Raw genomic sequence first — 26,911 nt, 5'->3', positions numbered from 1 at the left:
TTAAGTGGTGGTAAGTGCAGTACCACAGCTCTATGGATACTGTCGACATAGTTTTTATGGCCCCTATTATACCTTAAAAAAGGTAGTCTTTGTATTTTGCTCAGCTTGTGCCTGGCTTTAATTTTAATTGTTTTCGACTACCACAGCAGAGCTGCATACGTAATGTACCGTCTTGATCCAATGCATTAACCTTATGAATAGTTTCTGAACGCTTGATTGTTTATCCAAATGTTACCAACTTAACTCAAGAGTCCAAAATTAGCCCCAAGAATTAAAATTTTGTCTCCCAATATAATTACTCTAACTGGCAGTGAGCCCTCTAGTTTCCGCCTGTTGGTAAATGGCACTATTGTGGATTTAAGAGGAGTGATTCTTAAACCTTCAGTTGTCTAAGTATTCTTCTTACATCAAGTGCCATTTTTCTAAATTGTTTATAATTTCATATCGAGTGTTTTTCAATACCTTTATCAAATTATTTTCCTTCTATCACAAAAAATTTCCGGAATTAAAATATATTGAAAACAAGTCAGCAATTAATAAAAATCAAATGCAAAATTAATATTATTTCTCCAAACCGCGAAATTTATTTTATATCGATATTTCATGAAAAATATCGATATGATAGTGGAAGTCATGCTGCATGAAAAACACTTTGTGAAAACGAAACGAGATAATAGTAACTTTGAAAAAAAAATTGAGTGACCAAAAAAGTGATTATATATACAGTAGTGGAAAAAAGTAGAGCAACATTTGAAAATACTTAATTTTTTCAAGCAGTGAATGTAAACCAGAAGTAAAATTAATTTCAGTAATTTATTATTACACAAGCAATTTAATGTTAAGAAAAAAAAAAACATGTTAACTTGTCCTTAGTATTTTTGTATTAAAAAAATATTTTTTAGGTAGAAAAAAGTAAAGCAACATTTTTTAATATTCGTTTTTATTTCATTTCTAATAAATAAAAAAAAACATAGGTTAATATTTTGTAAAGTACCCGTTATTCTTAATTACATCTTCACAACGTTTTGGCATAGATCTTATTAGCTTAGAAATAATCCCTGGATCCATATTCACCCATGCTTCCTTCAATGCTTCAAACAATTCTTGCTGATTTTTATAAGATTTTCCTCTGATTTTGGAATCTAAAATGTCCCACAGATTTTCAATTGGATTGAGATCAGGCGATTGTGAAGGCCATTCCATTACATTAATGTTTTCCTTTCTAAACCAAGCAATTACGAACCGAGAAGAATGCTTGGGATCGTTGTCCTGTTGAAATAAATGTCTTAAAGGCATAGTATCATCAGCATATGGAATCATTTGGCTCTCTAATATGTCCTTATATTGAAACCGGTCCATTATATACCTTATATTTTATACAGGGGGCCCATACCATAGCCCGAAAAGCATCCCCAAACCATTACTGCTCTACCACAATGTTTCACTGTTGGACAAGTATACTTGGTGTTGAGTCTTTCATTGACAAGGCGTCTAACATACACAATTCTATCACTTTTGAACAAACAAAACTTGGATTCATCGCTCCAAATTACCTTTTTCCAATCATGCTCTGTATAATGTGGATGCGTTTTGGAAAAACTTAAACGGGAACGTCTATTTTTTTTTGACAGCAGCGGTTTTTTGGCAGCTCTTCTGGCAAATAACTTGGCCTCTAATAGTCTATTTCTCACCGTCCTCGAAGTCACGTTTACTCCAAGCTCTTCGGATATGCGGTGCTTTATCTTATTGGATCCCAGAAAAGGCTCATTTTTAGCAATTTTGATAATTTGTTTATGGGTATATGGAGTGGTTTTTCTACGTCTCCCTGACTTTTTCTTAACAGATAAATCGCTATTTATATGAAACTGCTTAATTATACGAGACACGATAGATCTATGTAACCTAAATGTCTTTGCAATAGCAATCTGCTTTTGACCACTTTTGTATAAATCAACAATTTTATTTTTAATATCGACAGATAAATGTTTACCGCGAGGCATCTTAAGCAGCCAAATACCGGCAACTTATCAGTTTAAACTAACACTAAGTAAAATATTTTGCATGATTTGAGAAATATTTCAAAAATCTTGCTTTACTTTTTTCCACTCTGAAGTATTCTTTTTTGTGTCCCTTGGTAAAACGAGATAAGAATTAACAGTTTTTATTGGCAAACCATTTATAAGTACCATATGTTTTTATCTACAGAAATTTTATGCTAAAAGCACAGAGTTAACTAGCTAACTTGCGTTAGCTAGTTAAATCTGTGCTAAAAGTCATCATCTAATATTTTATTTTAGCAACTTATTAAATGTTGCTCTACATTTTTTCACTACTGTATATTAATTCATTTAAATTATTTTATATTTACGTCTTAATTAGAACTTGCAAAATGAATAGTTTTGCAAAGTCTAACATTTTATATTAAAATAAAGTGTATCAAATAACGATATTAATAATTATTTTTGTTAATTAATCGTGAAAATACCCAGATATCTCATTTAAAGTAAGTGTAAATCAAAACTAATTTACTTAGAATGCATAATTTCTTAGAAGCTAATAAATCCTTTTTGTTTAAGAAAATCACCAAAGAAAATACGAAAACTGTAAATAACTTAAAGATGAGAACAGAGTGATAATAACTTAAATGGACAATAAAATAAAAATACCTAAGGAAAAAAAATATGACGATAATATTTTAAACTCATATAAAACAACGTCTGCAATGTGAACGAGACTTATTAACTTAATGAAGCGGATTTTCTTATAACCGAAAGTGTATCTTTCTTTCGTCAGTCAAAACACAACTCGACCAAAAGAGATGTCTATTATGGGAACATATCATAACCATTCTTAACCGATTAACGTAAACTTACCATAAATTGGACAAGAAGAAACAAAGAAAAGTAAATGCTTTTTTTGTCTTGACTGTCACAATCAAAAGTTTGACACAAATTTAAGAAAATAAATAACGGAATCCTAGATAACGCAAAATTTAATTTAAAATAATTTATTAAATCTGCTGGATATTTTTTTTATTTTTAAGGAAACAAAAAAAAAATTCTTGAAATGCTACACATTTACATACCTTTCTAATATCTGGGCACGGAGCATACGTAGAAACTACTAATGTACCAGGAGCTTTAACTGTATCCTTTCCTACTCTAGCCGCCATACTTAAGGAATCTTTTCCACCATCAACAGCAATACCTAACATCAAAAGAAATAAAAGTGATAAAAAATTAAACTCTATTGTATCAATAATTAATACCTAGTTCTGACATTAAACTACACATAGCTTTGCAGGCATCATATAAGGCAGCACCCTCTCCCGGCAATTTGGCGGCCCACATCCAGTTTCCACTGCATTTTACGTCTTTCAGATCGGAGATTCCGGCAAATACTAAGTTACTGCAAGAAATACAGCATGTTAACAATAAAAGTTTAATTTTTTAAATAATATACAGGGTGACATACACAAGTTTCACGGCGATGGGGCTCACCTTTTGGTGCCATTGGATTTGACCTTGACGATAGTTTTGAAAGTTATTTGAACTTAAGGGTCACTGTATTTCTTTTAAGTAAAAAATGGTTCTGACGAGGTTTTTTTCTGTAGAATACGATAATCTATTTGATTGTAATAATTTAGGAGTTTGGGATAAAAAATAACTTACATTTTCTTAAATGGAAACGCCTGTATATTTTTAAATAGAAAAATCCGCCATATTTTTTCCTTTTTAAAAATATATAACAGTCATAAGAAATAAGAAATAATTTTCGTAAAATGTAAAATAATTACCTATTATTCTAATTTTATCATCAGTCATGCATCTCTATGGAAACAATACCGCATTGTAAGAAGGCCACGGCAGAATGACAGATAATTAAAAATGTATCAATTTAAAAAAATGTATCTTTCTAGTTGGGCAGTGCAATTTGCATTTATTTAGATTCACAATTACGAAAGATCACAAAGAAATTACGAAAACTTTGAAAAATATGATAAGCTAGTGTGCTACATAAGATGTAATGAAAAATCCCTCCCGACAACAGACTTATATTTTAACAGGTACCTATAATTTTTTTATTCATTACATATCTACTTATTAACGAGTTGCATTACCTCTTGTATTTATCCCGAGAGAAGACAACCTTTTCCCGACAGATTTTTTAAACTTTTATTAAAAAAGAAAATCTAATTAATTCTGGCGCCTTTTTGAACGCAAGGCCAAAAAAATATCAAAAAGAGACTCAGTTGGGTGAAATTAATCTTTTGGCATGCGTAGCTGCAAATCCATCTACATCGAGTCATTGAGTCTGAAGTAAGAAAAGCCAGGCCTATTCGATTCTAAGACCACACAAATTTTACCCTTACAAGAAAAAAATTGTTCAGCAGTTACAACCTGGAGACGCCGATTGTCCCTTACTTATTTGTTATTGGTATATTGCCGAGACACAATTGAATATTAACGTTGGCCGATTTGTAATATGAAGCGATGAAGCTTATTTTTCATCAGATGGAATCTTTAATAGGCATAATAGCAGGCACATTGGCACCAAGAAAATCCTCATATTACTCTTGAACGTCAACAGCAAACCAGCATCGGGTTTATCGTTGCATATTTTATTTTGGGTAAGCAACTAGTTTTTAGAATATTTGAAGGGGTGCTAACATCACACCGGAAGTTAAACATACTCCAAGAAGTAGTTCCCAAGCCTTTAGACAATGTTCCTTTGGCAAATTTAAACAACATATATTTTCAACAAGATGTGTGCACCAGGACATAATGCTAATATTATTAGGCCATTCCTAGAGCATTCGCTTCAGCAAAAATGGATAGGAACCAATGGTTCCATGAGATGGCTAGCAAGATCGCCTGATCTTTCCATTTTGGACTTTTTTGCTGTAATTCTGAACAATTACAGCAATCAATAATGACAGCTATAGAGAAATTGCGTGCGCCTCCCATTATAACTTTAAATGTGATAAAATGCATTACCAGAATAATGATGTCAGATTTACGTAAAAGTAAATGGAAATAATTTAAACATATTTAATGAAATATTTGGATACAATATTTCATTAATAAATTTCATATATTTAGATAATTTTTAAAAAGGAGAAGATTAAGAAAGAAAGAAAGAAAGAAAGAAAGAAAGAAAGAAAGAAAGAAAGAAAGAAAATGTGCTATATTACGTAAGACAACAAAATCTTGTGTACAAGTATCCTGAAAACTAAAAAAATCCAAATTCACTTTAAATTTCAAACAAACATAACATCTAAAACATTTTACCATAAAATTTACACACATAATTATAACAAAACAGATTGAAAAAATAAAAAAAAGCATCTTTTTGATAAATTTGATTAAATAATAAGTAAAGCTGTCAATGAAACAGAATTTAGAGGAAGTAAATTAAAATATTTAATAGGAAACAAACTAAAACACTAAAATGATGTCAGAGCACAGGTCAAAAGGTATTATTAAAAAAATCGTCAAGGCTATAATATGCCCTGGATAATAAAAGTGATTGTAATTCCTTTTTGAATTTCTTAACTTCTAAAATTTGTCTGATACATAGAGGAACATGGTTGTAAATTTTTTTGCTAAGGTATATAAGTGAGTTCTTGGTGAGGGAGGATGTAGGGATTGGTAAGAGAAAATCGTTAACCTGGCGAGTCATATGACCAGTGTTAGAGGGAGGTTTAGGACATTTATGAATAAGAGTAGCTGTTTCTAAGATAAAAAGAGAAAAGAGTTAGGATTTTTTGAGATACAAAGAGAGGTTTACAAGAATCTCTTAACCCAGCGGAACATAGGTATCTAACTACCTTTTTTTGAATCACAAAAATTATGTTTAATAATCCCTTGTTGCTTAAACCCCAAAAAGGCAAGCCATAACGAAGATAGGACTCAATAAGAGAAAAGTACACTGAACGTGCAACTACCCCTCCCAGCTCATGCCCCGCCATTCTTACTGCAAAGCATCCAGAGGATAATTTTGATGCAAGATTTAGGATATGATCTTCGAAGCGAAGGCGACCATCAATGGTAATACCAAGGAACTTACAGCTTTCTTTGTTTTGCAAGGGGGAGTTTTCACTAAACATAAGGCCCTGAACGTCACACTTAAATCCCATAATAAAGGTTTTGCCCACATTAAATACAAGCCTGTTTGCAGCACACCACTCCGATAAAATCTTAAGATCCTTAAAAACCTGGGCTCTAACATTATCAGAATCTCTATGATTCCATAAAATGGTGGTATCATCAGCAAACTGAAGCACTTTACCCTGCAGTTTTAATGAACCCAAATCATTTACATAGAGCAAAAATAATAGTGGTCCTAACACTGAACCCTGAGGTACTCCAGTTTTAAGGGATCTGGAATCGGATAAACATCCAGATACTGCAACTCTTTGGGTACGATTAGACAGATAGGATTCCAGCCATTGCAATGCCACACCTCTAAAGCCATAATTATTGAGCTTAGACAGCAGTATTCCATGATCTACACAATCAAATGCCTTGGATAAATCGTAAAACACTGCCGCCGCGGACTCTCCAGAATTTAAGGACACATAGACACTCTCCAAAAAGCCAAAAGCAAAACACTGCCGCCGCGGACTCTCCAGAATTTAAGGACACATAGACACTCTCCAAAAAGCAAAAAAATATAAAAAATAATTAATATACATAGCTTTTTCTAAAATTGAGTGTTCCATAAGAATCTGTCATTCTGTCAGAGCATTCTTAAAAATAATACGGCATCGTTTCGTTAATTATTTTACAAAATTGTCTTTTATTTGGTCACTTTTAAAAATAAGCGCCTAGTGTTTTACAGTGTGGCGCATCGAAAACGAAACAAAGGCATTTACTGGCAGTTCAGTTTTTTTTTTTGAAAAACACTCAGACCCGTTCATTTTGTTTTCGAGGGAGACACCCGCGAGGGTGCAGCCCCCTGGGCGGAGGTGACAGCACCCTTAAAATCTTAAATGGAAAGGGGGGAGAGATCGAGTGATACCTTATTTTAAAGGTCTTTATATTCCCATTTTAATGATGTAAAATTCATGTACTTCAATTCAGTAGTTTTGGAGATTTATTGATTTAAAGCTTAAGGTAGACTTTAGTAGAAATAGGTACATCAGATTAGTTTGTACTACTTTCAGAAAAAAATTTTCTTAAAAACATTTACTCAATAACTTAGTGCTTTTCTTCACTACGTCCATGGTTTGTTCTTTTTCTTATTGCATTGCATGGTTTGTTCTTTTTCTTTTTCTTATGCATTGCATATTGTTTTTTTTGTGGAAAAAGAAGTTTATTGAAGAAAGGTAAGAAGGGAATATCGTGTACTCATTTTAAATAGGAACTTAGTACATAGTTTAGCATTGATTCCACCAAACTTTGTTGCCAAAATACCTTTTAACGCTTTATAGATAAATAAACCATGGCAGAAAGGGTTAAAATTATCAAAATATTTTCCGGAAATAATCAGTGCTCTAATAGAGCAGCACACACATTTAATGAACGACATGAGAACAGTAATTTGAAACAAAAATATGTTCTAGAACTTTACGTAGTTAAAAGCTGGATCAGTCGCCAATAAAAAACGCAACATTGAAAATCCTATAAAGAACGAAGAAATAGAAGTGGGGGTTTCAGGGCAAGTTTATGTAGATCCTACGTTAAGTACCCGCAAATTGGATACTGTGTGTGGTGTTAGTCGACGTAGTATCCAACGGATTCTAAAGGTCCCTAGTTTTCATCCGTACAAAATTCACCTTGTACGAGAACTTAATGTAGACGATTTTGATCGGCGATTACAATTTTGTGAAGATATGAGTCGATGAATTATAAACGATGAACATTTTCTATTTAACATTTCCTTTTCAGACGAATGTTCCTTTTTCTTAAATGGCCTACTAAATTGTCATAACTGCCACTATTGGTCTGATTCTAATCCCAGAGTTTATCATGAGGTACACACACAGCAGTCAATTAACTAAGTTCAACAAAAATTAAATGTTTGGGCTGGTATTTTTGCCGATCATTTTTCAGTTGATCTCTTTTTCTTATCTGAAAATTGAACCGGTGAAATGTGTTTGGAATTACTGGTAGACGTCATAAAATCTGAATAAACTGTCATAATTGAAAATCAAAATGATCGGCGGTACATTGCGAATAGGTTAATGTGCCAACAGGATGGCCCCCCCAAGATCGCCAGACTTATCATCTTTGGATTTCTTTTGTTGAATCTATCCAACAACGTTTTTGCGGCAAAGAATTGTGAATGAGTGCCTTTAAATTACTCCTCAAATATTGCAAAATGTGCGGCTCAAGGTTATGAGCAAAATCTTTATTACTACATGGAGTATCATTCATTTCCAACATTTTCTTGCCTGACGGGTCAGTTCATTCTGCATCTTTAAACTACTTTGCTGCCAAATGTATTGATCTCCACTAATGATGATGATAGTTTTATTTAAATCAACTAGTCCCCAAACCTACTAAATTGAAGTACCTGAATTTTACATCATTATAAAGGGACCTTACTTTTCCCGCAAATTGCGCTATCGGTTTTATATAATCGCGAAGCAAATCCTTTTACCAAAAATTGTCAATTTTTTTTTCTCATGTAATTATATTTATAACTACTTCTTTTTTGGTAAGAAACTTTTATGACTTTTGATTTATAATGATGAAAATTGAAAGACCTTTAAAATAAGGCGTCACTCGACCCTCCTTTCCATTTCAGATTTTAGGGGTAGTGTCATCCCCGCCTGTGCAGGGGGCTGCACATGTGCACATGTTCGTGATTTTTTACTAAACTTGTGTCCCCCTCGAAAATAAAACTGGCGGGTCGAAGCGTTTTTCCAAAAAAAAAAACTGAACTGCCAGTAAATGCCTCTGTTTCGTTTTCGATGCGACACCCTAAAAATATACAGTATTTATCTTTTATCTCAAAATTCTAAATCATTACAATAAAACCAATAACATAATCGTGTTTTATGAAAAAACCCTTATAAAAAGATTTTTTTAACTTTTTTTATATGTTAAATATTAATGGAGACACAAGTACCAAAATTTTCAAAATCACTCTGTAGATTAAAAAACATGTCTGCTATTTAAAAATTGTCAGCTGTAAAGTTTTTAATAACGGCATATTTCGTTTCATAAAGAAAGCACAGTAATGCGAAAACAGTCCCCCTGATGATAATGATGGATACAACCTATAAAAGTGTCCAAATTTGGACATCCTGTACTGTCAAGTACCAAAGACCATACCACTAACGATAGGACGGCAAATTCGAATTCGATTCCGGTACTCTTGTTATTACAATTATTATTAGAAAAATTATAATTTTAGAATATATAGTGTGGTAGAATAGATATGTGATAGAATAGATAGTGTCACTTTATTGTAATCTTCGTTTACTTATATGTCAGGTGTTTTGTGTATGTTATGGTAAGTTTTTGTTGAATTCTCCTTTTTTCAGGTTACATAATTTTAATTATTATTTAGGTCTGTAACCTTCGTTATTTTATTAAATATATTTGTGATGCTGTAGATTTCGTGTTTTTTACCTTTTATAAAAGTATGTGTGTAGTGTTGAGGAATGAGAAATATATTTAAAAAAAAATAAGTTCAATGTTAACCCTACCTGATTGCTTCCACCACGGACATTCTAGCACCGGCTGCAATATTAACTAAACCTTTGATTGGCTGCTCTCCAATCGAAGACGCGATACCTTCCTAAAGATCAAAAAAATAAACTGTGGAAAACCTTATGAATTATTATTCTAGAAACTTACGTATCCAAAATGGGATATAGCAGTAACTGCTACGTCTGCTAAAGGAGTATGTAAAGGACCAACACATTGTTGTTGTGCTATCAAACCGGTAACACATCTATAAATAAAGAAAATTTAATTAAAAATGTATTAACAAAGGCTAGGAAAATAGGTAAACTTTTCTTATGTTATATTCAAAAAACTTTTACTTAAATCTACTTTTAGCAAACAAGTTATATGTTTAACTTATGTCGTTTATTTAAAGAATTTTTTGTAATATGAGTGCATACGTTTTTAAAATCTTTCTTTTTAATATAAAGTTCAATACAGTTAAAATGCCTTTAAAAAAGAATGTTTATTCATATAAATAAAAGTTAAATTCATAAAATACAAAACAGTTCTTAAACCAAAATTTAATATGTTTCCCAAGCAACTCATCATAATATATTATTATCGTTAAATATATGTTTATTCAACAATTTTTTAGTAAATTTTTGGTTTTGGAGAGAGAATTTCAGTATTTAAATAATTTGACACGGGATTTACATATCTAGTTTTTAAACTCGATTACTACACCCCAAATATTTAATGAAATGACCCCTTCGCGTCATTAACACATATCATAGGCGTAATAGCTGTTCTCCCTCGAGTGTTTTCCCTAATCTTAAGACGCTAAAATGTTTACAGAATAAGATCACTACTACTAACTTGACCTTAACTAAAGCAGACAAGGGCAACTGTTTTATGATCTTGGACAGGGTTTAATAAGTTGAAAAAGTTGAAACCTTTTTGTCTACAGATTATTTTCCAGTTATCAACCTCTGTCCTACTGACAAATTTTTAGTTGAATTCTAAAATACAGCAAAACAAGTAGATACAACTTTAGAATATTTTAACACAAATAAATTTAAACTCACACCTATCAATCCGTCTATTCATCCCTTTGTTATACGGCTTGCCCAAGATTCACAAGCATGATTGCCTATTCGTCCAGTGGTTTCTTATTATGGCTTCCCACGTGACAAGCTGAGTTCTTGGCTCAACCACACCTTACTTTATCTCACTAAGTTTAAAAGTCTATAAAAAATTCCACTCAACTAGCTTAAGAATTGAAAGATACTATTCTACTCGATTCATCTTTTCTAGTATTTTTTGATGTTAATAACCTGATCCTTAGCATTCCTCCTGAGGACTGTTTATATTTAGTTTCAGACTTACTTAAAAAAAGATACTGATCTTGAAAAAGTCCATATTGATAACCTTTTTGTTCTGGTTGACTTAGTTTTACAATAATTTTTTTTTCAAATTAACTATAAATAAACTATAAATACATAACTATAAATAAACCAGACAAAACTTAAAACAGGCATTACAATAGGTTCTAGCCTGTCCCCTCTTCTAGCTGAGTTGTTTATGTCAGACTTGGAAAATAAAATAAAAAATAGTCCCCTCTTTCAACACATTTTCTTTATCAAACGATATGTGGATGATATTTTTCCGATCTTCAAAATTGTATCACGTTCTTAAACTCTTTACACTCATGCATTCATTTTACATTTAAAATTTAAACCAACGAATCTTTAGCATTTTTAGATCTTAAATTAATACGTATAAATAACAAGATCAAATGTTCAATATACCGTAACCCTACTTCCACTGACAGTACCATCCCTTATAACTCAAATCATCCTAATAGTCAGAAATTCGCAGCTTTTTATTCTCACTTTTCTAGACTTTTCTCGATTCCCCTAGATAAAGCTGACTTTGACATAGAGTTAAATATTATAAAACAAAGAGCTTTTAACAACCACTTTCCTTTAAAATTAATCAATAAAATTTATTTCAAAAATTTAAATAAACATTTAAACAAAAATCTGATAATCAAACAATGAGACTATCAAAAATATATTCCAATCCCCTTTTGGGGTACGATTTCATACCAAATCAAAAACATTTTTAATTTACATAACATCACATAACATTTAATTTTTTATAATTTTAATGATAGCTGATGACGTACCGGCGCTGATGCGTACGACTAAGTGCAAAATGTATGAAGGAAAATAAATTTAATCATTTTTGATAATTGATTAATTAGAACTGGCTCAAAGTGATCAAATGTTAACGCAGAATGGTTTAAAGATTTAAATTGTACTGTATCAATAGAATGGCTGGAAATTGTACCCTACACACATGACAACAAACATGGGCACTTATCAATAGTACTTGCACTCGTGGGTTTCTCTAGGGACGTTCCATCACACTTCCATGGATACTACAAATTTTAATCAATAATAGATAATAAAAAAAATTATAAATAATCAATTAAGCCCGGCACACCAGTTGACTCTTAATACTGTCCTTTTCGTGATCTTGTTATTTTAAATATTTGATTCTGCGCTTACGCGGTGCGCAAGGTCCACAGGACGATACCACTTGTGCATGAGTTGCGCGACATGGATATTTAAATATTAGGTTACCGTTGCGTTAATAGATCCCGAATCATGTGGCCAATAATACTTGCGAAGAGCTTAAAACAGATGTAAAATTTGCGTTTGCGTTAAATGTTCTTGTGCAGATATGATTCGTTTACACCATCACTATTAGGTGAAGTGGCATTCAAAATTTTGTTGCGGCATGTGTTATTTCTATGTTTTTTACATGCTAAAAATCGATGTTTTTTGAGAACTTGATGATATTGTAAATCGGATATTATACAGTGATTTTCTAAATAATAAAGATATTTTTATATAGGAAATTAGGAACGAGTTACGACCAATATTGTATCACTATATTTTAAAAAGATCTCGGCCGATATGAAGTGCCATGCATCAGGATTTGAATTTAATTATTTAAGAGTTTTCAAGTTTTTGGAAAATATGATGGATTGGCGTGAACAAGTTTTCGAAAATGCTGAAAATTTTTAATATCTTCTTCAATCAACTAAATTTTTCGATAAATTTAAAGCTTAAAAATTTAGGCTTAGACAACGATTGCATACATTTGTGTCGGATAACAAGGAAGAAAATATTTCACTGAATAAATTCTTAAATCTGCGCTAAGTAAGAATTAAAGGCATGAATTTGGAGCAAACTAATTAGTGTAGACCGGTGTTTTATAATTTCTATTTCTATCGTGTAACGTTACTAAATTATCTGTAATTCTCTTATTTATCTATAGAATTACTCGGTTCTTTTTCCAACTTAATTTAATAATTTTCAACATTCATACCGACCAGTAAGCTTTGCCCAGTAAATTTAGGAAAGTTTCTATTTTGTTAATAATCGTGCGACCGCGTTAATTATTAATTTATCATCGCGTTTAATACCTTAGCACCGATTGTGTCCGTACCACCAGTACTGTTAGAGTACCGCGCATGTCCGTTCTCTATATAATGCGATGCACTAACCGGCAGTGGGCTTTCCTGCTCCGACGAACCCTCCACCTCCGTCCAGATCAGCAACCCCCCCTCCCTCGCAGCAGGTCCGCCAGTCCAGGACACACGAGATGCGGCAGCCAGTATTAGTATTAGTATTGTGTTTTGTACATATTATTAGTTTTAGTCCGCCTAGCTTTTAAGATCTATTATTATATATAATAAGATACGAGCTAACTAGATATAAAAATGTAAGTTTGTGTGTGAGTTTAAAAGTAAAAAAAAACGGCAGTGGGCAGTCCGCTGAGTCTGTAGTCCGCTACCACTGGAGAAAACCGACCGAAGCGCCAGCAATAACCAAACGAGGTAATCCCACAGTACCGTACATCGCTCCGCCGCTGTTGCCAGCATGTGAGTATAGTAGGCAAATCCGTTTTTCCTATTCCTGATGTCTTGGACATTATCTCATTATTAGTGTCCACAGAATACACGGTGTTGCGTGCCGGACCGGTGTAACGCTGTGGACTCCTTAATAAAGTGCAGAGGGCTACGTGTCGGACGTTACGAGGTAGCACCCTGCATTGAATATTATCCCGTTATTCCCAACCTGACAACATTGCCATCTACTACCTACATGATTAAGACCGCGCCTACCGACATTTTAAATAAGGTTACGAGCGACTGCATTTATTTTTCATATATTAGACCGCTTACATATCCTGTGGATGATTTACCCCTTACCATTCCGATTAATACCGACCGTTTCATGCTTTATTTTCTCTGGGCTGTATCTGATCCGTTTGTTCATTGCCATAATTAACCGCATCGCTTTTAAATTTTGCTTACCAATATGGGTTCTTTTCATTGCACCCCTCCTCTTCCCGCACCGTGCCGTATTGAATTTGGCCGCATGTAAGGTTTATTAAGAATTTTTAGCAAATAAATGACATGTTAGGTTTAGGGAGGAATAAATGTGATTTTGTTACAATGTTTCCTATTGTTTTACTCACACAGAAGACATGAATTACTTTCTCCACTGTTTAAAGGCTACCCGATAGGCCGTGGTCCCTCATTCACATAAAACTTGAGGGTGGCGCTCGAGATAATGGTTAAATAACCAACTACAAACTTGAACACAAGTTAACACAAGCTAATTTAATAAATCTTTTTTTTAACACCAGTTTTAGCTGCCAAACCCATTCCTAGTTGCTAAATAAAGTAATTCTTTAATTATTGACTTCTTTATATCTATGTGTAGATAGTTACATTTGTATATATAAATTATATAAAAGTAAACCTAATTACATATAAGTATTAAGTCTTTGTTTAAGAATTGTTTTGTATTTTACGAATTTCAATTTTATTTATATCAATAAACATTCTTCGGTTGAAGGCATTTTAAATTTATCCAACTTAATTATTAAAAAGATTTTAAAAACGTATAAACTCATACTGCAAATAAATCTTTTTGTAAATGACGTAAGTTAACTTACATACCTGTTTCTACAAATACACTTAAGAAAAAGTCTAGGAACCTAACCTAAGAAAAGTTTATTTATTTTCCTAGTCTTTATCCAACTTAATTTAATCTTGGTTAATACATTTTAACTACATGATTGTAATTTTTTTTAAGAAGAAATGCAATTTTTCTGAACTTACCGATCGACTTTATTTGTAAGATATCTCTTACTGGCAACAGAAGGCAACCTTAGGACTCTTTCTAAACATTGGAATATAGACGTAGCCGGAGGCAGTTTTAACGGTTGTAGAATCGGCGTTTTTCTCTCAAGTTTAAACACTTTTCTTGGCATTTTACCCAATACGTGATCCAATTTAAGATTGAATGGCACAACTGATTTAGACTCATCGAGAGCTAGTTCTACCGAGCCTGTATCTGTTACTTCACCAACTACATTAATGGGACACCTGCAAAAATGTATAAATTTAACCCACATTTTTTATTAGTTGTTGATAATATACAGGCTATTTATTTTTACGAAGAAAAGTTATTACCAACATATCTGTTAATTTTTCAGCTACAGGCTGTTAAAGTTGAAAAAAAAACTTTTTTAACAACATTTTCTTAACACTCTCATACACTGTCGATAATATGTAGAGCAACTTTTAAAAAATATAAAACACATATATTTAATAGCATGATATTAGGAATTCAGATATAAATAAGATTTGGTATTAAATAGATACCATCATCGGAATGTTTTTGTTAACCTTGTACCCCAAGTTTTTAACAGATCATCAATTGCTAAATTATTTAAGAAACCCTTTCTTTATTATTAAGTGTATCAGACTTTGTGTGATTTTATCTGACTGTGACTTTCAGATTAAGTGTATCGGACTTTGGAGTAATCAGAGAACGGCATCAGACGCGTTATGCCAGTTCTTTAGTACCAAGTACCTGGTCTCTTGTTTTAAAGATTCTGTGTCTTAGACTCCTGCCAAATTTTACGACAATTCAGGCACCAGTGCTTAACTCGGAATTATTTATGTGATGCTAGTTTTTTCGTATGTTAGTTTATCATTGTTACTTGATGGGAAAAAATACCGTTCAAGTACTTCAATGGTTCAAAAGTGTTATCCGGACTCTGCCTCATTATTTACAAGTCAACGGCTGAAAAGTGGTTTCGCGAATTTAAATGGTCTCCCAAAAGAGGTTGTCACGCAGAAAAATGTCAAAAAAGTGCACAAAATTATTTTTTCTGATTATCTGAATAGATAGCAGCGTTTTTACCATTGAACATTTGGAAGATGTTTTCATACCATATGAACATTTAGAAGATGTTTGTCAAAATGAGTGCCTCAGTTTCATATTCGATCAAAAACGACGTGTTAAGTGATTCGGAGCGTTGTTTAGACCTGTTCAAACGTATGCCAGGGCAGTTAGCTCAAAAAATGGCCTTTAGGAGAAGTTTTTGCAATCAAGCTGAATTTTTTACAGATGGTAGTACCCATCAATAGTACTTAGTAAAAAAAAGTTACACCTTCTAGGAGGCTTGCTTTTTCCGCCATGTTAAATTAAAGATGGCGGATGGTACTATTCTTTAAAATATCGTAACTTTCTTATTTATTAACCGATTTTTGTCAAGTGAAAAACATTATATTTGCTTCTCACTAAAGAATGAAATAAAAATATAAAACCATTTTGACAGGTTATATTTCTGTCAAAAAAAGTTAAAAAAAAAATTACACTTTTCTTTTATTAAAAAATTACACTATTCTTAGTTGACGTAAATCCCCAACAGTTTTTTAATAGAGTATTGCTCACTACGAGAAACGAAAATGATTTGAAGACGTTTTTCGAACATGAACTAAGTACCTATCCTCCGTATTTCTTTAGCCAAGGAAAACTCCGCAAAGGGAATAAGTCTGTTCTGATTTCCCATCTTTGTAAAGATAATTTTGAATTTGAGAAACCCGACACACTAAAAAATCCACTTTCAGTCATTGATGGTGGTTGCTTACTACATAAAATTGTCTGGCCCAAATTAGTAACATTTGGCGATATATTTAAAATCTATTGCCATTATGTTATTGAAAATTTTGGTTTCAACTCTTGGGTAGTTTTTGATGGTTATAGTGAAAAGTCCACCAAGGACGAGGAACATCGTAGACGTCAATCAAAAATTACGCCTAGGGTTGAGTTTCAGGAAAACACATCGCTGGACTTCTCGCAAGCAGACTTCCTATCCAATTCTTCGAACAAAGAAAGGTTTATTTCTTGCCTAGCCGAGAAGTTGAAAGAAAAGGGTATAAAAGTCACACATACGAAATCTGATTGTGACAGAGTTGTTGCCTTAACCGCAATAACAGAATGTCAATCGCAAGATGTAGTAGTCTTTGGTAATGATACAGATCTAATTGTGATTTTAATTTACTTAGCAAATAAGTCTAACCACCAGCTATAGGTTTGGGCACCCAGCACGAGTAAAGCTCTTGATAAATTTCTAAATATTTTTAAAATTCAAATTTTGCTTTCAGAACAGATCCGTGAAAATCTTTTATTCATTCATGCATTTACCGGATGTGATACTACCTCATATCCATATAAAATGGGCAAAAAAAGAATATTTGACGTATTAAAAAATAATCTTGAAATGTATGATTTTATCAAAAGTTTTAATGCCCCTTATAAGAATAAGGCTGTCCTAAGTGAAGTTGGACAAAAACTTATATTAAAATTTTTTCCCGTCCAAAACTGTGAAAATCTTAATCAGTCAAGAGTTCATTGCTATAAACAAATCACCTCTACACAAGGTTTAGGATCTAATTTTGCTTTGGCAAATCTTCCTCCCACAGAATACTCTTGTAAGCAACATGTATTTAGAGTGTATTTACAGTTACAAAGCTGGAGAGGAAATGAGTTGGACCCACTTGAGTGGGGGTGGTTTTCCAATGGCAATGAGCTTTTCTCAGTAACATACACAAAACCCCCGGGGCCCGATCACCTAATGGCTACTTTTTTTTGCAAATGCAAAGATCTATGCACAGCAAACTGTATTTGTGCTTCGTATAATCGAAAATGCGGCATTTTATGTAAAAAATGCAATTTAGCTTGTATGAATGCACCCAGAATTGATTTGGATGAAGTGGAAATAGATGATGAAGTTTAAGTAAAATAAGTCGTTATAACTTTTAACGATAAATATAACGATATTAAAAGCTTCGTTTGTAATTTTTTGGCACAAAAAAGAATATCTACCAATATATAATGTTCCTTATTATTAAGAATAACAATGTTTTTTTTTTATTTTTTTTAATGTTTATATTTCTTTTATAAGTTAAAACCAAACTGTTTTTGTTATAAACATATTTTTGTTTTTAGTGTATTTGTTACAAAATATTTTGGTACATAAATCAAACAAGAAGTAAAGTTACATCCTGCATAAGTTTTATTTATTTTTTTTTGGTAAGCGCTTTTTAACTCTATCTCCTAAAGTACCTATCATAAATTTGGCGACTGTTTTAAAATTAACACAAAAATGCAAAACTCCACATATTCTAACTTTTTTTGGTAAAGAGTACGGTTGGCTTAAAGTTGAAGAAAAGCTTTTCGATTTTTTTACTTCCTTATTTTGGCAGAAATATGACATGTCAAAGTAGTTTTATATTTTTGTCTTATTCTCTAGTTAAAAATAAAAATAATATTATTTACTTGACGCAAATCTGGTAATAAATAAGAAAGTTACGATTTTTTTAAGAATAGCACCAGCCGCCATCTTTAATTTAACATGGCGGAAAAAGCAAGCCTCCGAGAAGGTGTAACTTTTTTTTACAAAGTACTCTTGATGAGTACTAGCATCTGTAAAAAATTCAGCTTGATTGCAAAAACTTCTCCTATTTTTGCTAACTGCCCTGGCGTAACGTAATAAAAAGGACTTTTTGCCTCGGTATATAACGATGGACGAAACTTGGATCCACCACTACACACCAGAGTCAAACAATCAGCTGAGTGGAGAAAGGTCGGTGAAAGTCCTCCGAAGAGACGCAACAGTCAGCTGGGAAGGTTGAAAAGGGTAAAACAATCAACAGCGATTATTACATAGCATTATTGGAGCGTTTAAATTTGGAGAAACAAATCGCGAAAAAGGGTCCCATATGAAGAAGAAAAAAATCCTTTTTCATCAAGACAATGCGCCATATCACGAATAAGGAAGTATGATGGCCAAATGGCATGAATTACGCTTCGAATTGCTTCCGCATCCACTGTATTCACCGGACCTGGCCCCCAGCGACTACTGGTTATTCGCAGACCTCAAAAGAATGTCCCAAGGAAAGAGATTTGACTCCAATGAAGAAATGATTGCCGAAATTGAGGCGTATTTTGAGGCAAAAGATAAATCGTTTTATAGTGCTGGTATAGAAAAGTTGAAAAAGCGTTATAATTATGTGTTACTCTTGAAGGAGATTACGTTGACGAATAAAGTCACATTTTGCAAAAAAAAAACAATTTTTTAAAACGAACGATCTTATTTCATTTCGAAACGATAAAAAACGTCAATCTAGATACACAGGGGGGCAGTTTAATTTTATATTTGACAAAGTTCTGTCAATCATCACCTGCTTATTCATCCAGCTAACCTCACTCTGATATGTCAAATGGGAAGCCCTATCGTGTGACACATCATTGTAAGAAGCATTAAATTGTCTGGTAATAATGAATATTTTATCGACGTCATACTTTGGTATGTCAAATATGTGACATCATGTTAAAGAGCATACAATCTGCCACCCAACAGTGTATAAAAATTTAAGTGTATAGACTTATAAACTGTAAGGATCTAAAAAGGTGTTTAAAAAATAAAAAATTCAATCACAGATTTATTTTCTTCAGTGGTCAAAATGTTCTCCGTTATTCGCGAGGCAATAATAAAGTCTGTTTTGAAATTCCTCACGAACGTTGGCAAGTTTTTGTCCGCTAATATATCTATATTCGCGAGTAATTCGATCCGTCGGTTTTTAAAAGTATTAAAAATGCTAGTTACTGCAGTGTTATTTTTGTACCTATTAGGTACTGCAAAAAATACTAATAAAATAAATACGCCAAATATTATAATGCAAAAAAAAAATTAGGAAGAATTTCAAAATAGCATTAGTTATTTTCTCGCAAATAATAGGTGCATATTTTAAAGAAAATATTTTGACTCGATGAACTGTTCAATACCATACATTTTTACTAGTAAATCGGTTCAACTTGCTTCAACTTTTTGGCAAAGTAAGACGGAAAATAGTTTGCCATTTAAAATAATGTGTGACACTATGAGGCAACCATTTGACCTACCAAAGTTTAAGTTGATAAAATGTCTTTTATTACCACACTTTGCTTTTTTTGGCACTGTTGAATAGATATTGTAATGCTGCTAACAATGATGGGGTTCCCATTTGACATATCAAAGTGAGGTTAGCTGGAGGAGAGGAGGTGATAATTAAAAGAACTTTGTCAAATATAAAATTAAAAGTCCCCTTGTATATCAAGATTAACGTGTTTTTTTTTTTAAGAAGTTATTAAGGGTGGTTTGTTTTGAAAGGAAAGCACTATATATAAAGAAAGTATAAGTATTGTATTGAAAGAAAAATTACTTATTTGAGAAAAAAGAATAGTGTGTTAAGGTTTTATGGTTGGAATGTCATCATAATAATGAATTAAATTGACCGCACTGATCACGACTCGCCTCCGACCTAATCAACACTTATAGTCGAAATTATACCCATTTGTAATGACGTCATTTTTGTTTATCTTTGTTTAGCATATTCCATACAGCGGCGACAACAAACTTTTGAAAAAAATTGGTGTCTGATGATTATTCATCTTTTATATACTAGGTTTAGTGAAATATCCGTCACTGTCAATCAAAAATATTGGTTTGTCAACTTGTTCTTGAAAGTTATTTCGAAAAGTGTTAGATAATGCCTAAAAAAAGATATAATAGGTATAATGAACAATCGCAGCTGATGATTTTAAATATATTGGCTTTTTTTCAACTGGAAAAGGAACAAGTCCGAAACGGAATTGCACTTTAAATTGAGAATGTGATACAGCGAGCCGCAGATGCAACAAAATTGAGCACAACAACGATCGCAAATATAAAGAAGAATGGGATAATCCATAATAATAATAATAAAGATCAGATCAGGATTACGCAGCCCGTATATCTTCCAAGCAAAAGACAGCAAAAACCAAAATTACAACATATTTGAAACATAGAATTCGGACACAATTTATTCTATGTACGCCAGAAAAGAATATGTAATATTGGCAACAATAAGAGAAAAGTTCAGGGAAGAAACTGAATATTTTGAGTTTTCCATTGACTCCTTAAGAAGATGGATCAATAGTATAGGCTTCAAGTGGAAAAAATCAAATAACAAAAATTATTTGATGGCCAAATATTGTTCATAAAAGAATCAATTTTTTAAGGGAGTATATCAAAAATAGAAATGTAGGTTCGGAAGGTTTTACTCCAATTTTCACTGACGAGACGTGCAAAGGATCATTTCGTAGTAGCTGGCAAGATGACACCAAGCACACGGATTCATGGAAAAACAGTGAAGGTAAAAATTATCTGGTTATCTTTTTAGATTTTTTTTTGAATAAAAACTATTGCCCTTGTAAGGGCCCTCTAACTTCATAATTTCATCTGTTTCATAGTTTCATATAATTTCTCTCTAAGACAATATGAGGGAATTTAACTCCATACACTACTCGTATGTGCATGGAACATTACTTATTAATTATATTAAATTTATGTTCTGGAAGAATGATTTCTAAAAGAAGAGAATTTTCTTTATATATGAAGACGATTTTTCTTTATATATATTATACAGTAATGTATAATATACTATTATAATACCTGATAGGGTTTAATAAATATAAAAATTATAAAACAAAACAAAATAACCAATTACCTACTTATCAAAAGGGCGACTCTACTAGAATGAAAACAAAGAAAAATCGTAGACCATCGTTACCTAAATGGCTTTTTTTGAAAATTTGTACACCAACCAATTAACTTCACCTACTAAATATTAAGATGTGAATGTATAGCTGTATTTACATTTTTCATTAAAAAAAAATGGTAGTAAAGTCGAAATTATACCCATTTGTAGTTACGTCATCCAGGTGAGAAAAAACGTATGGCGTAGATATTTTTGCCAATCAATATTAGGTTAGAAACTTTACCATCGCCTTCATAAATTAATAGTCTGCTATGTATTTTTATACCTTCAGAAATTAACAAATGATTTATTTTAGCAGCATATTTTTATATTCGTGTATATACTTTCATTCCCAAAAAATTTAAAAAAATCTTGTTGTATTTATTGTATTATTAATAAACTTAACAATTAACAAATTTTATTATAATTAATCATAAATATGGGACATAAACAACAAGTCCGAAACGGTATTGCACTTCAAATTGAGAATGGGATAGAGCCTGGGATAAAATCAGATTAGGATTACGCTGCTCATATATTTTCCAAGCAAAACACCGCAAAAACCAAATCTACAACATATTTGAAAAGTAGAATTCGGCACGAGCAGTAGTCGTAACAAAACCGAGCTTACAAAAATTGTGAATAATGGTATAAAATTATTTTAATTCATTGGGAAAAATTTAAATAATTTACTTGTTCATGAAAAAAAATGCTGCTTGAAGGAATATGTTAACACATTAAAATGAAAATACCACTCCAAAAAATAAAACATACAAATTCAAAAAAAAACACGACATACTGCATTACCAAGGTAATGAAATTGCGACGATATGATTGAATACTTAAACGACGATCATAAAATAAAATTTGCTAGAACAAAAAAAGCTTAATCAATCTCGTCAGTATTGTCAGAGTCAGAACTGAAATCAGAGATATTGTCTTCGTCATCGTCGTCTTCGTCAGTCGTAATCACAAGTGGCAGAATGTCATAGGCATCACACACTTGTATTGCCTCCCAAGCCTTTTCAATTACCTTTTCTGCATGAAAAACATATTTTTGCCAAAGATCTATAGAAATTTCGTTTATTACCCTTTCCCATGTAGTCAGAACTTCTGAAGGTGACCCCTTAAAATTGAAAATATATTGATCATATTTTCGTTTACATTCCGACCATACCATTTTAATTGCATTAAAGTGGCAATGATATGGTGGCAGTCGCAAAATTTTGTGTCCTAAAGGTTTAACATATTCATCAAGGAAGTACTTTTTTTCACTAGGGCAGTTTCTGCGTGCAATACTCCATATTTTATCTTTCATGGTTTTTTCTGGAAAGCCAATATTTTTTTCTTCAACCATTCGGTCAGTCTCTGCTTTGTCCAAGATTTCCTCGGGATATCTTCTAATAAACCAGAATGGTAACTTGCATTGTCCATGATTATAAATGACTTTGGGGGAAGATTTGGAACCAACTGAGTTTTAAACCAGTTTTAGAAGTTTTTCCTGTTCATATTGTCATGATAATCTCCCGTCTTTAATCCTTTCTTGAATATTAAATTTGCACCCTTGATGAAGCCATCTTTGGTTCCGGCCACGATATTGGACCACGATATAACGATGACCTTAAAAATAAAAGATAATTAAATTCTCTTCTTTTAGAAATCATTCTTCCAGAACATAAATTTAATATAATTAATAAGTAATGTTCCATGCACATACGAGTAGTGTATGGAGTTAAATTCCCTCATATTGTCTTAGAGAGAAATTATATGAAACTATGAAACAGATGAAATTATGAAGTTAGAGGGCCCTTACAAGGGCAATAGTTTTTATTCAAAAAAAATCTAAAAAGATAACCAGATAATTTTTACCTTCACTGTTTTTCCTTGAATCCGTGTGCTTGGTGTCATCTTGCCAGCTACTACGAAATGATCCTTTGCACGTCTCGTCAATGAAAATTGGAGTAAAACCTTCCGAACCTACATTTCTATTTTTGATATACTCAAATGAGTTGATGGTCTACGATGTTTCTTTGTTTTCATTCTAGTAGAGTCGCCCTTTTGATAAGTAAGTAATTGGTTATTTTGTTTTGTTTTATAATTTTTATATTTATTAAACCCTGTCAGGTATTATAATAGTATATTATACATTACTGTATATTATACAGTAATGTATAATATATATACACGGTGAGAGAGGAAAAAAATTGCATGATGGCCCCTCCTGGATCAATATATTCCGGAGTTAAAATAGCCCCCTGTTCGGATCTCCGGGTGGGATGCTGATCTGGTCGGTCCATCAGGCGTAAAACATTTAAGAATTGGCCTGTTTAATATAATATAGGAGGTCTGAACATGAGCATAAACGCAGTGCACTAGCATCTGCAAACAAACACATGTTATGTGGTTCAAAATAACAACCAAAACATGCACAAAGTCTTTCTGCTTCCTCGATAGACCACCCAGCGATACATTACAAAAGGATTTACACTGATCTTGCTGATATCGACGATCTGCAAGCAAACCATCCAAATGCAAAAATTGTTATTGCGAGAGTCTTTAGCGTCCACATGCAAAATGTTACCTGGTTGACGTATTCTAACAGGACTGATGGGGCGCCAAGCAGAGGACTTCCCAATTAGTAACGGCCTAACGCAATTTATACGGGAGACAATTAGAATCCCTGATAGACAGGGAGGATTTGCCAGCGACTTTCAGACAGCCTGAGACTTTCTCGCGACGAATCTTGCGTTGTACAATATGACCATACATGCACTACTAGAACCATCAGATCAGAAATTAATAACCATGTGAGCTATAAATAAAAATTCAGGATCCACCCATGCCGCGTAGAGTATAGATCAGCTAACTAAAAACATATAAAACAGTGCTTCTCATCGTTTCCTTGGAATGATGTCTGTTTTAGGGCCAATGATCTTTCAGCGTGCGCGATCGATATTTTAGATGTGATTTTGGCAAGTATGGACGCTTATATTCCGAACACCTTGAAAACTCTTCAGACTCAACCGTGGTTCGATAAGTTGCATCAAATCAACAACAAAAATGCTGCTTATCACTAATGGCGCCAAGACCCAAGCCCTGCAAATGGTGTCAACTCTGTTGCCCTGAGAAATGCATGGAAAACGATCGATACCTGCAGAGAAAAATATAATGCGAGAGTGAAAAAAAAACTTTTTAATTGCTCAAATAGATGAAGATCATTCTGGTTTGTAGGAAAAGGAGGTGGTCAAGTTTTCTGTTCAAAGTCAAAAATTCCATAATTGGTTAGGGAAGTTGGTTCGATGCAAAAACCACAATAAAAAAGGCAGACCTGCTGGGTCAAACGTTCGCATCAAACTCTACCATAAACCTACAAGGCAAAACACCAACAACTTTGACAAGAAAGGCTTCTTCAAAGCCAAAGATAATCTTTCGTCACAGAGATCTTGAAAAAGTTTTCAAAGCCCTGAAATACCACCAATAGTATGATAAAAGTGCGCGGTCGTGCTGTCCGTAGTTCACACCACCTTTGGGCAAACTGTTTTCTATTTTATATGTTGATATTAACGTTTCTTTCAAATAAACAGCCTGTATAAAATAAATCCTTTACCTTTCCCTGTTACAAATAGATTTTAACAGATCCAAATCCTCCTTCTTACATAACAAAGCATTATTCTCTTGATATTCAGCTCCCCATAGTTCCAGTAAATTAATTGTGGGATCTCCGAGTTCGAACCTATTGGCGTAAATTATTCCTCCTTTTGGTTCAACGAGTTCTTTTAGAACATTTCCGTTGCCCCCAGCGCCCTGATCGTGAATACTGATGATTGGATTCTTCTTTCCAAGCTCAAGGCATGCTCGCACTACTCTGTTTAATTTGTTTTCCATTTCAGCGTCACCTACGAAAAAAAACCCCTTAAAATATTGAAAGGCTAGAATTAGTAAACAACAACTTTGTTTGAGTTCAACATGTGCACAGGGGCAAGGGGGGTGTTTTGTTTACAACATACATATTCATTGATTCTCTGTTGTCAACTTTACACTCATTTTCAGAAGAGGAAATTTTCAGCTGCATATTAACACATATTATAATGTTAATTTAACTTATTGATGTTAGATACTGGATTAAAAACAAAAAGTAGAAATAAATATATGTTATTCTAAGCGCAAAAATAACATCTTCAAAGCAAAAAAAATTATTAACATTTTTATTAAAAAATTTGAAATGACAACACTGCAGGCAAAAGTTGATGTCATCTTGTGAAATGTCATCTTGACAAACGGCTTTGTATTTACATTCGGCATTTGTGAAGTTCTGTGTTTTTTCTTTAGTTTTCGGTTGAAAAAAGAAAAAGGTTGAGTCATTTCAGTGTTTTTGTGAACTGTTACGACAGCAAAAACTTGTACCGTTTGTGCCGCACCATGGGAAAAAGGCGATTTAAGCTGATCTTTTCACAAATAAATACCGACATTGTCATAACATCATATCAAGAGACAACGGTCGTCATAAACGTAGAATAATATAAACTTATTAAGAAATTTCCATTTTTATTTCCATAAAAATGCTTTTTATTAGATGTTAATTAGAGTACCTTTACTTTAATGAAGTACGTTAAAAAACGCATAGAGTTCATAAAAGGTAATATTTTTTATAATTTAAAGCATAATCTATTAATGATAAATATTTATCATGTAAATATTTTTTAACGACGTCAATGGTAAAGATTACTTGTGTCGGTCGAATCAGCAATGCGCTGGAGGGGCGTTCTTTCTCTAATATATTCTTGGCGCTTTTTCTCTAATATACGTTATCTACATTCATTTAACTTTGAATGTTGGCTGCCTTATAGAGTATCTTATATTTTATGAAAAAAAATGCTTCATGTTTTATTGAACAGGAATAACATTGTTTTGCGCCTGTCAAAATAAGTGACCAATTTTTATTATATTATAAAGTATATTTTTGTGCCATTTCTACATAGGCATTTGGCATCATTGCATCAGAGATGTTGCATGCAAACAAACTGCCCATAATTCCATGGCAATGCTAATTCTAGCTTTTCAATGTTCTAAGAAAAAACCTATATTTTTATTGATTTAATTTTAAAAAATCATTCATCAAAATAATCATTTTTTAAATCATTTATCAAAATAAAGATCTCAGGATGAAAAATCTACTTCAAAGGCGAATGGCCGACAACATTAACCGCTGACCAACTTTGTTAGGAGGCATGTAGATGGCAAAAGATAACCCCTACAATAAAGATCCTGTGCGATAGTCCTAGTAGAAATCATG

The 26,911-nt window shown here is 32.7% G+C and overlaps 1 protein-coding gene across 1 annotated transcript in view; it reads right to left on the bottom strand.

The window, feature by feature from the left end:
- LOC126744648 (phosphoribosylformylglycinamidine synthase) overlaps positions 1 to 26,911 on the bottom strand; it is a 130,164-nt gene that overhangs the window by 78,758 nt on the left and 24,495 nt on the right. Inside the window, exons 6-11 of the mRNA XM_050452153.1 lie at positions 25,226 to 25,514; positions 14,827 to 15,093; positions 9,813 to 9,909; positions 9,662 to 9,753; positions 3,269 to 3,408; positions 3,086 to 3,207 (exon numbers count right to left, since the gene is read on the bottom strand). Of these exons, the coding sequence (XP_050308110.1) occupies positions 3,086 to 3,207; positions 3,269 to 3,408; positions 9,662 to 9,753; positions 9,813 to 9,909; positions 14,827 to 15,093; positions 25,226 to 25,514 (1,007 nt within the window). The remainder of the gene's footprint in view (positions 1 to 3,085; positions 3,208 to 3,268; positions 3,409 to 9,661; positions 9,754 to 9,812; positions 9,910 to 14,826; positions 15,094 to 25,225; positions 25,515 to 26,911) is intronic.

The sequence above is a fragment of the Anthonomus grandis genome, chromosome 14, assembly GCF_022605725.1.
Source record: "Anthonomus grandis grandis chromosome 14, icAntGran1.3, whole genome shotgun sequence".
Taxonomy (NCBI): domain Eukaryota; kingdom Metazoa; phylum Arthropoda; class Insecta; order Coleoptera; family Curculionidae; genus Anthonomus; species Anthonomus grandis.
This window is presented reverse-complemented; position numbering and strand designations above follow the sequence as displayed.